This window comes from Cydia pomonella, chromosome 1 (genome assembly GCF_033807575.1).
Source record: "Cydia pomonella isolate Wapato2018A chromosome 1, ilCydPomo1, whole genome shotgun sequence".
In the NCBI taxonomy this organism is placed as follows: Eukaryota; Metazoa; Arthropoda; class Insecta; order Lepidoptera; family Tortricidae; genus Cydia; species Cydia pomonella.
The window spans coordinates 5,372,853-5,386,254 of NC_084703.1; the positions used below are offsets into that span (position 1 = coordinate 5,372,853).

At 39.2% G+C, this 13,402-nt stretch overlaps 1 protein-coding gene across 1 annotated transcript in view; it reads right to left on the minus strand.

The window, feature by feature from the left end:
• Window positions 1-4,913: 4,913 nt before the first annotated feature.
• LOC133529408 (otoferlin-like) overlaps window positions 4,914-13,402 on the minus strand; it is a 50,312-nt gene continuing 41,823 nt past the window's right edge. The window contains exons 22-32 of the mRNA XM_061867120.1: window positions 10,459-10,604; window positions 10,285-10,314; window positions 9,950-10,080; window positions 8,983-9,149; window positions 8,845-8,852; window positions 8,499-8,728; window positions 7,673-7,918; window positions 7,372-7,375; window positions 7,050-7,216; window positions 5,660-5,760; window positions 4,914-5,241 (exon numbers count right to left, since the gene is read on the minus strand). Coding sequence (XP_061723104.1) covers window positions 5,079-5,241; window positions 5,660-5,760; window positions 7,050-7,216; window positions 7,372-7,375; window positions 7,673-7,918; window positions 8,499-8,728; window positions 8,845-8,852; window positions 8,983-9,149; window positions 9,950-10,080; window positions 10,285-10,314; window positions 10,459-10,604 — 1,393 coding nt within the window. The 3' untranslated portion in view covers window positions 4,914-5,078. The remainder of the gene's footprint in view (window positions 5,242-5,659; window positions 5,761-7,049; window positions 7,217-7,371; window positions 7,376-7,672; window positions 7,919-8,498; window positions 8,729-8,844; window positions 8,853-8,982; window positions 9,150-9,949; window positions 10,081-10,284; window positions 10,315-10,458; window positions 10,605-13,402) is intronic.

Below are 13,402 nucleotides of genomic sequence, written 5' to 3' on the forward strand. Positions count from 1 at the left end.
ATGATAAACCTTATTGTTCTGTTTTATATATGTACCTATACAAATAGCTAATTCCCATTTTGTATCAATGTAAAATTTGTATATAAGTGCTCAATTATGATAAAGAACTACTTAAAAAAAATATTTTTTGTAACAAAAACAGTTGTTTCGACTTCGTAACATGTTTTATTACACCTGAAAGTACAAAAATAATTTTGGCCGCGTAGATCGTGAATTTACCCCTATGTGCGACGTCGATAAGATTAACGTGTGATATCTTTATAGCCTCGTGATTAATTCCTTTGTTTTTTGCTCATTAATATTGTTTAAAGTGTAATATCGATAGTTTATTATACGATAAACTAATGTGGTAGCGTGCAGTGAATGGAGAATTAATCTTGAAACGCGTTTAACCACCATTTTGGAGTCAACGGCCGGCAGTCTACGTGCTACTTGTAAAGTACAGCTATCGCTTACAAGAGTTAATAAAATCACCGTACACTGTCTTGTACTAACCGTACAAGTTTAGTCTTATTTAAAGCTCCTAATACCTTGATACTGGACTGAAGACATCATTTTAAAAGAGTGAAGTTAGTTACCACGTAATATATTGCACTGTACTTTGTTCCGCTGTCAAACTAAGTAGGACTTCTTCATAGACTTTACTCATCTTTACAATCGATGAATTTGTTGCAGATAAGTATGAACTGTTGAATTTTGTTAAAAGTAATTACTGAACATATAATTGTCATCTTAACCTTTTAACCACCATAGTCTGATATATAAGACATACAATATTCAGCTCATTTCGCCGCAGTCTGAGAAATAAGACAAAACTTCCTGTAACATACCGGCGGTAGGAATGAATCTAAGCTGTTAAAAGGTTAAAAACCCATAGGACGCTAAAAATGCCTAAAATCGTTGTGAGTAATGTCCATAGTACTGAGATCACTGATGTGTTGCGTATATGCTGTCAATGGGTTATATTTTGGTAGCTGTGTGTGTGACGTTTTTGTATATGACGTGTGGCATTGAAATAGTTGATATAAATGATGATTAATTAATTTAATCGTGTAATTCGGGAGAACGGTCTTTTTTTGTTAGTGATACTTTTCTAATCATAATTACTAATGGATTAAACACAATATTAACTACCTCTTTTAATAAAATAATGAAGTAAGAATGAAGTATTTATTAGGGGATACAAATTTTTTATGCGGATAATTTCTGCAGTATGAGCTTTTAAGTGTAAAGTAACGTTGATTAATTGTAATTTGTGTAACGATTTGTAAATAACTATTAAAAGCTATTTAACTTATAATGACTTTTATTTCCTTTATTTCTTCTGCTATTTAGACAGATAACCTTTTCTGTTTAGACAACCAGTAACAGCTTAACCCTTTTCCAGGCCACACCAATCTACAAGGTTTTCCCAAAAAATTCAAATATATTCCAATAAATCCAGCTTTGATGATTCATTTGAAGACAAGTCACATTTCCCGAAAGTAAAATCTAATTTGAACCTTAAATCGAAATGCTTTAGTTGAAATTCTACTGGCGCTTATGTGGTCGATAAATCGTACTATCACTAGAAAAGGGTTAAAAATACATAAAATGTTTGTTTGTTTGTTTGTTTGTTTAAACTTTATTGCACAAATTTACAAAAAGAGTACAAATGGCGGACTTAACGCCTTGAGGCATTCTCTACCAGTCAACCATTGGGCTAAACAGAAATAGTTAGTTTGGTGCAGGATTGTAAAGAGTTGATATGGAAATAGACACAAGTCGAGACTACTATGATACTATACTTACACAAATATATATTTTAAATATACCTACATATATACATATTCAATATATATAAATAAACATACATATATATAATAATAATGTACCTATTACTCTAGTGTGAGATATCACGCAGACATTTAGTCACGAATGTTTTCAAATAAGTGCTTACGCAACTTGCTTTTGAAAGAAAGCTTGCTCTGAGCTTGTCTGATAGGCAGAGGGAGAGCATTTCACAGACGTATTGCTTGGCAAGTGAATGAGTTGGACAAGAATCCAGTCCGATGAGGGAGGACAGCCAGCTTCAGAGTTCGAGAAGCACGAAGAACATAACCAGGACGGGCTGTTATAAATTCAAATTTAGACCTGAGATAACTGGGTGCAGCTGGGTCAAATAAAATTGAATACAAAGTAAATAAAATTCGCAATGACCTGCGTTCACGAATTGCGAGCCATTGAAGTTTACGGCGAAAAGCAGAGACATGGTCATATTTGCGGAGGTTAAAAACGAATCTGATGCAATTGTTGAGGAGACGATCAAGTTTGGAAAGCGAGGCCTGTGTAATGTTAGTGCAACACACATCAGCGTAGTCAATGATTGGTAATATTAGGGACTGAACAAGTAAAATTTTAGTACTTGCCGGTAAAAAGTTTTTATGCCTGTAAAGCGCCCGCAATGTATTGGTCACCCTGCGACTAACGTCAGACACATGTTGCTCCCATGTCAAACCACTGTCGATAATTAAGCCCAGATTTTTAACATGCGCTGACAGAGGTATAACGGTGCTTTCGAATAGGATAGGCGCAACGACAGAAAGATCAGTTGACGAAAGTAAGCGGGGGCTTCCCAAAACTATGCCTTGGCATTTCGTGGGGTTAACGGCGATTCCAAAGTCACGGGACCAAACAGCGATGCGGTTAAGATCGTCGTTAATTTTAGCGATTGCACATCCGATGTCTTTGGTATTTGCTTGGGTATAAAGTTGCAAGTCATCATCATCATAAATGTCATTTAGTTACTAGTTGAACTTTAGAATCGAACAGATGATAAAAAAACACATTAAACATTCCGAAAGAGGACATCAAACTAGATGTTATGCTTAATAAATCTGTACAACTGTACAAATAATCAAATTTCCTTTTATTAAGTTTGTGTCAAATAATGTTTTCTTTTTAATATTTATTAAAATATTGTTTTTTTTTTTTACACTCAAATAATGTAAACATCATTTTGTGTATGATATTGATTAGATCCTTATCAAGATCCTGACCGAACTGTAGTCTCATTTTTTTTGTAGTAGATTTGTTTTTGTCTATGCAGGTATACAGTTTGGCAACCCACGATTTTTACACATGAAAATAGTTCGAGTCATCCATGACATGACAAAACGAGTAAAGGCGCGCGTCTTCGTGAATGACACGATCTGTAATTCTATTAAAGCATTCAAACTACCGTTTGACTTTTATCGTCACACTTTTATTTCTTGATATTTACAAATACGGTAATACAACATGATAACAACAAAACAATTACCTCACAACTAGGTATAAAAAAACTTAATTGGTTAACAATTGGGTCGATCAACTGTTTCTTGTTATTCTGTCCCGCCAGTCAGGGCCAGGGGACAATATTGGCACCTGGCACCTGAGACACTGGAGACCTTGGTCTCTTTTCCTTAGTATATGACATTTTATCAGTTTATAATATTGGCACAATTTGTTAGGAGAACTGTTGTTCCACGTTCTACTGGCAGGCTTAGTAGATGGTCCATTATTATAGGTTTACGACTAAAAATCATGTTTAATTAATTTAAATAACATAAAACCCGGGTTTTATGAGTGACCCAGCGGTGGCATCATGGTTCCATTGTTATATGCCCGTTACTTTCGCGCTTACATACTTGTTAGAACGTGACAGGCATGTTGACAAATGATAGAGCCGACCATCTTAGCCCTACAGGGGAACGTAACCATGGCAATGAGTGACAAGAAAAAGTTGATTTACCCAATTAACACATATAAGGTCAATATGGGTAAGTGTGGCTGGCTTTCACAATGGGGTCTGTTCAGTTTACACATTGAAAATGATGCATTGATTAAGATGCGTTATTACGCATCTTACTCTACTTAGATTTATTGATCTAAGACAATTTCGTGTTCCGAATTCGACAGGCAAAGGAGATGGCACTGTACAGCTCCATATATTTTATTTATTTTGTCAAAAGTTGACGTTTGACAATACAGTGACGGCAAAACATTATGGAAGGTAGAGTTAAGGAACGCAATCTCCAAAGGCAGAACTTATGCAAAAGTGTCTAGTGGTCAGCTATAAATTTTCCAAATCTCTCCAGAGTAGCGCTAGAGTAGCTAAGAACCTAGGCGTTAGTGACGGAGTGAAGTGCGCTGTCTATGATTTGATTTTTTTTTCAAGTATTCTAGGTATTGTAGCGCCACCTATTTAAGGTTTTTTGATGACACTTTTTGGTACATGGAGATTCCATTCCTTATCTCCACCTTCCGTAGCAAATCAGGGCAAAGTACCGCTACCGCGCCATCTGTTTTGGTTGTCAAACTGAGAGGCACGTTTTTTCTTAAACTTTACCTCTATGACAATCAATTCTGTTTGCCATTGATTCGTGTGTTGTGCAGGACAAAAATGTACCCTAGATTAAGTAATTACATTATTTACATTGTACTCAATTATGTTAAATAAAGAACTCATAAAAAAGTGTCTAGTGCAAGTTAATACATTTGGCACTAAACGCAAGTACATGCATGAACTCTCAATAAATACTACTTAATATGCAAGCAGGCCCCATTGTGTTGTGAGGGCCAGTCACACTTACCCGTATAGACCTAATAACAAAATAATATTTTATAACAAACTTATACTACTATTGTCGCCTGGCTGACGGAACAGAATACGGGCAGTTGCCAGCACAAACAGCCACCGAGCAGTATAAAACCGAGGGCCAGGGAAGCGTAGCTGTAACACAGTGGACCAATGAGTCGGATTTACTTCGTGTAACATATGTGTTCATAGTAGGTATGAAGCTAACCACTATGACAGGCAGTTGCCAGTACAAACAGCTGCCGAGCAGTATAAAACCGAGGGCCAGGGAAGCGTAGCTGTAACACAGTGGACCAATGAGTCGGATTTGCTTCGTGTTATGTGTTCATAGTAGGTATGAAGCTAACCACTATGACAGGCAGTTGTCAGTGCAAACAGCTGCCGAGCAGTATAAAACCGAGGGCCAGGGAAGCGTAGCTGTAACACAGTGGACCAATGAGTCGGATTTGCTTCGTGTAACCTATGTGTTCATAGTAGGTATGAAGCTAACCACTATGACAGGCAGTTGCCAGTAGATGCAAAAACCGAGCAGTATAAAACCAAGAGCCACGAGAAGCCGCGTAGTTGGTCCACACTGAACAAGTGAGGTGTGGTATTTGCTGCGTGAAACATGTGGTTGGTGGCTGAAAGAGAATACAAGTATTATTGTTTACATTGTAAATTATAGCCTACTTATTTATAAAAAAAATGGCCTAGTCTGAGTAGAACTCGCGCACGGAGGGTACCGTACCGTTACGCATAAACGCCATAAAATCAAGTTTGTCGTATGGGAGGCAATAAAAATACATCACCTGTGAAAATTTCAACTGCATATCACGGTTCAAGAGATACGCCTGGTGACAGGCAGGCAGACAGACAGACAGACGGACAGTGGAGTCTTAGTAATAGGGTGCCGTTTTTACCCTTTGGGTACGGAACATTAAAAATTAGCAACTTCCTACAAACAGAGTGGACGATTGCATAATATTAATAAGAATCCTCGTTCCTATTCTGTTTATGTATTTTACATATATGTATACCTGTAGGTAAAGCTGTACTTACATTGGATCAGGCAGTGGCACTGGTGGGTCCCTGCCAAGACCAACGGGCATTAGCAGAGCCTTCTGCTGAGGCAGCAGCGCTATTTCCAGCTCTATAATACCCTAGGAAAAAATTAAAGCACGTGGATACTTCCAGAATTACCTAAACATGGCTCCACGAAACTCAAGAAAAGTTTACCTGCCTTTATTCTGAGAGTTGGTTGGTCCCGTGGTATCAACCATGTCTATTCTTTTACGAATCGTAGATTCATAAAATGAAATTTAATGTACCCTCGAGTTTGACAGCTGATGGCGCTATGTGGTGCCCTCTGTTTTGTGGTAACTGAATTAACAAAGTACGATTCCCACCGAACAGTTGGAGTCGGAGCGCATTTAAAATTACGGCTGCAAGCCGGTCGGTATACGCTACGTAGACTGCTTACCATCAGGCGGGCCGTATGTTTGTTTGCCACCGTCGTGGTATAAAAAAAAACGCGGCCCGACTCCACCCGTTCAATGAGAAACGTACTTAAGAGTACGGTCAGCGTCAATAGTAGCGGATGAAACAGCGCGCCTAAAGTAACTGCCACACGTTTCGCGTGTAGCGTGTGTACCATAACCAAATTGTTTTACTTAATATAGAGACATCTCTTTTTTTTATTAATCTATTAGATAATGGTACTTTTAACGCATGGTTTGATACGCTACTTTTGATACTCTCTATCTACCTACCTCATAATGTACAGACAGCGTATAACCCATATCAGCTGTCAAGTTAGAAACTGACTGTGCTGACTGACTGATTATTGATTAATCAACGCAGAGCCGAAACTAGAAAAGCTAGAAAGTTGAAATTTTCACACTAGGTTGTATTTATAAAGTGTACAAGACAAGAAGCGATTTTGACAAATTCAACCCCTAAAGGGGTTAAAAAGAGTTGAACGTTTGTATGGCGTTCAAGTTTTATTTTAAGCTAGGAACTTGAAACTTAGTGAAAAAGAAGAAAGGCGTCTTAGTAAATTCATCTTCTAAGGCAGGGGTCTCCAAACCCACGCCCGCAGGCCAAATCCAGCCCGCGAGGCGTTCTAATCCGGCGTGCGGACACCTGATGCGATAGCCCGCGGTCTGGCCCCCGGGAGGTTGTCAAACGGATCCCAGGGCTCCAGCATCCATTGAGTGGAATTGTTCCAAACAGCAGCAACTAGACACCCCCCCCCCCCCCTCCCGGCGTAAAAACCGATGGTGGCCCGAAAGTTTCTCAGGTGCAATATGGCCCTCAGGTAAAAAAGTTCGGAGACCCTGTTCTAAGGGGGTCAAAAAGGGGATGAAAGTTTGTATGGGAATGAAGTTTCATTTTAATTTTCAGTTAACAAGACTTGCTACGAGGTTTCTTAATGAGCTCTAGTACTTACAGCAAAATAATAGTTCCCAGAGTTCCGATCGACCATCCTGAGCGGCCACCAGCCGCGTACGTTGCGCACCGAAAACATATTCACTTTACGCATATGCGTTACAGCGTGCGCGCTGTGGGGTAACCTCGAGCCTCGTGGCATTCCCGACAGATCCAGCGTTAGCATACCTTCACACAAAGTACAATTTTAGATAAGAACCTCGTTTTATATTTATCGACTGTTTGAATTAAGACTTCGTCTCGATGACAAATGTTACAGAAACAGAGAAAGGATAAAACTAAACAATAGAATAAAACGCATCATCAACGTTGAAGTGCACTACGTTTCTGGCGAGATGTAGATTTTCAATAGCTAGTTTGTTTAATTTTTTCGTACTCTTATTAGTTACCTATTAGATCATTACTTAAGAACACCAACGAGTAATAGGTACTTACATGTTCAATTTACGCACGCTCATTACGCCGTAGCGTAGTGCGGGAATCGTGAGCCTCGTGGCATGCCTGATTGGCCCAGCGCTAGCATATCTTTACATGCGCTCTGTGCGGCAATCCTGAGCCCCGTGGCATGCCCGACTGTTCCAGCGTTAGCATTTTACATTATGTATGATTTAAAACCTTGTCTACCTGCATCTTTTCGTCGGTCCTCTCAACCAAACGATAGCAGAAAGTGACTAAGAGATTCACTTCCAAATTCATTTGTTTTTGAGATACCGCCTTGTAGCTACGGACGGAGGGTAGTATGGAAATGACAGACTCCGTACCTATAAAATCTTGAAGAGTCGGAGCGTCTATATCCAAAACCTGGACCACGAGAATGGGCGGAAACAGCTCCGTCACCTCCGTAAACGGACCCTTGTCGTAGAGCACCAACTGCAATAAGGGTTCTAAACTGAAACAGATGTCATATACTTTAAGACAAGTTGACCAGAGAGGCCAGATACAGGATGAATGGAAGCCTATGAGAGCTTGGTCACTTTTTCTTTGGTTTATGGAATCCATCATCATCTTCCTTGTGTTGTCCCGGTATTTTTACCACGGCTCATGGGAGAATTTGGCGTAGACCTTCCAACTCAGAGGGTAAACTATTAGGCCTTATTGGGATTAGTCCGATTTCCTTCACCGAAAAGCGAATGTTAAATATCAAATGATATTTCGTACCTACAACATAGCTCATTTAGTTTTTCGGAACTTATGTAAAATAAGTTCCGAAAAACTCATAGGTACGAGTCGGGGTTTGAACCCGCGAGCTCCGGATTGCAAGTCGCACGCTCTTACCGCTTCTGGTACATGAAATCCATTTCAGTTTATAATTGATGTATAATAAGTGTATCTCTACTAATATAATAAATATGATAGTGACTCTGTTAGTCTGTTGCCTCTTCATTATTCACGTTTAAACCGCTAAACTGATTTAGAAGCTACTTAACTAATAAAATTGCAAATACCGGACCTTTCTTTCGGTATGTTTATATTGAAACTGGAAGATCATTCTCCAACTGAAGCGTCCTTCGCCGTTGGTGCTCGTGTAGATATCGGTGTCCTGGGCCTCGTCACTAGGTCCAATCCATCTACAAAATAAGGTAACTTTATGACAGTTACCCTCAATTCTGTAAAAGTATCTTAGAGGGAGCAACGCATTTAAAATAAAAACAAAGAGAGACAGTAAAGTTTCAAGGCACACTGTGCCTTATATTATCTACTTGGCGATTTTTTAAAGTTCTGCGACTTTAGAAGAGGTGTTCGGAACTGAACAAATACTGTTGACGAATGAATGTAATCACGTAACACGTACTTACACAGGCTGCTACGTACACAGGCGATGGTATTATCCGACGATAGCAACAACACGCCTCGGTCACGAAATGCTATGAGTGTGCATGCTCCGTTCCATGGCCCTCATGTAAGAGGTCTTATGAAATTGTTGAAACACTTACGCTCTGACATATATATTAGCTCCCTTGTTCAGCTTTAAGCCCTGCACGTCCCACACGACGACTCGCAGTTCATAGTTCTCATCAGGGCGAGGACGGATGGAGACAGGCGAAGGTATTGCCCGTCGGGAATCCAGCGGGAACATGTCCATCCACATGTGGATCTTACCCTGATAAAAGATATCAGAGGACAAGGTTGAAAAAATATTTGGTAAACTGTGATTGCTATCGAAAGCTGATAAAGGAACTGGTACCAAAAACTACTGGAAGCAATGTTAGCCACTGTCTCCTAGCAGTTAACCGTTACCAATAGAAAATATAATATCTTGAAGTTGTAATATCTGTAGGGTATAGCGGAAGTTGTACGCTGCTTCATGGGAAATGCTTGAAGATATAGTTCTGATTAACAAACCGTTACCAACTTTTAGCATGTTCTTAGGTATATTATATTTTTTGTTCTTCTTCATGTTAAGATTCTAAGTGGTGATCGACCGGCGGCACGGCGGCGGGCATGCAGCGTGTAAATCGAGCGTCCAGGGATTTTGAGTAGCGTTCACTGAGGCCACTAGCATGCGGGCATTATTTTTGTGTAAGCCTTGGCCCGATGGTCACCGCCCCAGTTTGCAGCTTTACCTGTTCAACCCCAGGATTTTAAGGTCCTACAGAGTCCTGACCTCGACGTGCTGTCCCGTGCTCCTCTGTATACGAGTCGATGTCCGCAAACAGGAATTGTATGCTATTTGTGCAGGATATTCAGACAGAGCTTCTCCTTACTTGCTAAGGGGTTCGTGTGTTTCGTATCCCCTTTCTAATCCCGGGGTTTTAAGGGTCGGACAGACACAGAGTAGTGAGCTCGACGTGTTCGGGCATGAGTTTGTGTTTGCAAATAAGGGATCGTGTGCCATTTGGGCAGGACATTCAGGCAAAGGTTCTCCTTGCTAAGGGTTTTATATATTTCGTTCACCATTACCTGTTCGGTCCCGGGTTTCTCAGGGTCGTACAGAGTCCTGATCTCGACATGTTCAGGCACGAGTCGATGTCCACAGACGGGGATCGTGTGCCATTTGTGAAGGATATTCAGGCAGAGGTTCTCCTTGCTTGCTAAAGGGTTTGTGTATTTCGTTCCTGAAACCAATTAGCCTTACATCAGGGCGACCTACAGACTTGATACCAATTAAATTATTGGAAGTTATGTACCTGAGATTATTTTGATTTATGGGTTGATCATGATCATTAGGGATTTATTCTCTCACAACTAAATGCGCTGTTTGCATCAGAGAACCTACCGCCAAAATCAAAAATGACCGGAGTGCGACCTGGAGTGGCGATGGGCGGCTGTGAGAAGGGAATGCCTGAGATTCTGTGAAATGATGGATGCTAGGCTCTCAATTGTGACTGATATTTTTTTAGATGTTATTTGCATAGCTTTATGTCGCGACTGTAATGTCATGTAAAGATGTATTCTCTGTAAATTAATACCAGAGTCAAGATCCTTATATTCCACCCCGTTTAAGACCAGGGACGAGGGGTCGGGGAACTCGGGGGCCGGTAGGTGGTTCTTCTCGCACAGTTGCTCTAATATGGCCGACGGCCGATCACTGTCGCGCCACCTGTTGGGACCGTTTCTGAAACAATAATTACCGTAAAACTACCCAAAATACGAAGTTATACAATTCAATAGTACTATGGTCCACAAGTTTAATTTGTAATTATATAAGGTCAATATGGGTAAGCGTGGCTGCGGGATATGTGTATTTATGTAACTGGCCTTCTAACTGAGGCTTTTAACATATTGATTAGTGTTTAGTGCGATTTCAATCAATTTATGTGTACATCACCACTAATCAATGTGTAAACAGGCCCCAATGTGATGGTCAGCCACACTTCTCCGCAGCCACACTTATCCTTAATGTTATTTTCTGTTTTCATTTCCGGAGTATTTTTCTAATTTACAATTAAAATAATGATTAGAAGATAGTGTTACTGGTTGTAGTAGAAATTAGGCTATTTGAAATAGATACCGGCTATACGTGTAGACTATTCTGTTGTTGATCTAATTTCAATACGCCTTAGTTATAAATTCTGTTAGTAGGTAAAGTCCAATTCATGATACATGACTGAATTGCAACGCAAATTGCATGAATTAATAATTTTGCAGTGTATGATTTGGCTCAGACAAAGCCCAAACAACCGTCACTGGTATGACAGTGCAATCTTGCGAGAAACCTGGAATATAATACGTTGATCATATAAATATTGTATTATGTGTGTGTATTGTGTGTGTACGAGAGAAAGGGATTTACGAGGTATACCTACCTATTTGGAATTTTGGACTTCGGCTGAAATTACATTCTTTCACTAACAGCAATGATTCACGTTTGTTTTCACTAGGCTAAAAACGACCGGAATATGGACCGTGATTACCTTTTGCATTGTTTTCGAATTCCGAATGTCATGTTACGGTTCATATCTCGGTCGAATTAAGAGGAATTCCTAGTGGTGATTTTTCCATACAAACGCTCTCGACTGTTTCCTCCCTGGATTTTTAACCTAGAGCAATGATTTTTTCAAATAAGATCAATATCATCAATATCTGTGCCGCTATGTTTTGCTTTTTTGGATTATTTTATTTTGAAGAAATTTACAGCGCCTCGAAAATCGCAAAAACGGCTCAATTGAATTGGCTGTAAAAAAAGGCACAGCATACAAATATGACAACAAATATCCAAAAAATCAAAACATAGCGGCATAGATTATTTCTTCTTCTAGCAATTTCCAAAATTTCATAATGATTGGTTGCGTTTTGGAGGAGGAAACAGTCGAGAGCGAAACCTCGATTTTTGAGTTTTTTGCGAGTGAATTTCGGTCCGAGCTGCAGTTGTCCTTATCGCACGAATTGGAGGCGGAGACAGTTTCTAAATATACGTACACAGAAGGAATAGTGATGGGCATAACATCCTTATTAGGGATTGCAGAACCGGTACTGTTTTAAAGAACCGGGATTTCCCGGTACTTTCGGAACTGGTCTAATTATTTCATTATTTTAAATAAAACGACAGCATTTTGCGATTTCACCACCTCTCGTATTATAATTAAATAATCACATTTTCTTTTACTACGTAGTTTTAGAAATATAGTATTTTACATTGCTCACACTTGTGCGTCACAAGTAAAAGATAAGTAACTACTTTGATATTTGCCACTAGATAGCAAATTTAATGAAATTACATTGACGAGGGGATTTATATATAAGTATCGCAGTCGTATTGTATAATCCGCCGTATTACATTACGGCTAGCCCATATCAAAATAAGGGCCTTTTTGAAATGCGGCGGTTCAACGATTAAGGTATGTTGGGTAAATACCGGATGCGGGTGAAGAACGCAGGACATTCATTTCTCCCTAATTTGGCTTTATTTTTTAATGTTGGCAACATTGTGTAAGACGCCATTTAATTGCGCCACGACTGCCAATGTTCCCGCGTCTCTCAGGGAGTCGGGCTTGTGCTATGCGCAATCACAGAGAGCAAGGTAAATTTCGCGAATTCTTCCTTCTATCCGATCTACGCCCTGTAATTTATTTTGCGTATTGTGATGAAACTGTGTTTGTTTTTGTAATTGTGTTAACAGATCTAGCACTGCTGTTAACCGATATCCGATCTTGACCCTTTCAGGTAAAGATCGGAAAGCAACAATCCGAACTTTACCTATTTAAAAAACATCAGTAATTGTCAAATTTTCTTCAATTTACCTACTGACCTACTTAATTATCACATTTATTGTTTTCTTGATCACACTTTCGTACCATTATTTTTATCCAGTACCACTACCAGCGCGACGGTTACTGACAATGTAATTTTTTTAATTTCCGCAACCCAAAGAATGCCTGGAAGAGATCGCTTTTTAGCGATAAGACCGCAAGTTTACCTGTGCTTATGTATATGTTTTCTTTTGTATTGTTTTCTTTTATTGAGGTGTGCAATAAAGAGTATTTATATTGTATAGGGATGATGATACATGTTGAATTTTATAACAAAATCGAGTAAAATAGATAGCAAATGAGCAATTTTTCGCAATAAAGTATCTACACATACGGATGCATATGTAGATGTGCACGCATACATACATAGCTAGTTTCGGATACAAAATAGAGATAGGGCTTCGAAATTAGTTTCCTTAAAATGCTTCAAGAGGGCTCTCTTTTTCTATATATTTACTTTACTCTTTACATACGATCCTTACATTTTATTAAAAAAAAGATTGTATATCAACACTATATATATATATATATATATATATATACATAATTGCAAAATTAAACCAACAAAATCGCAATTTTACTTATTTTTCATACTTCAAGATGGGCTCTCAGGGACCTTGACGTTTTTAAAGAACTACTTAGTCTGTTTGATTTCTAAGTTTGA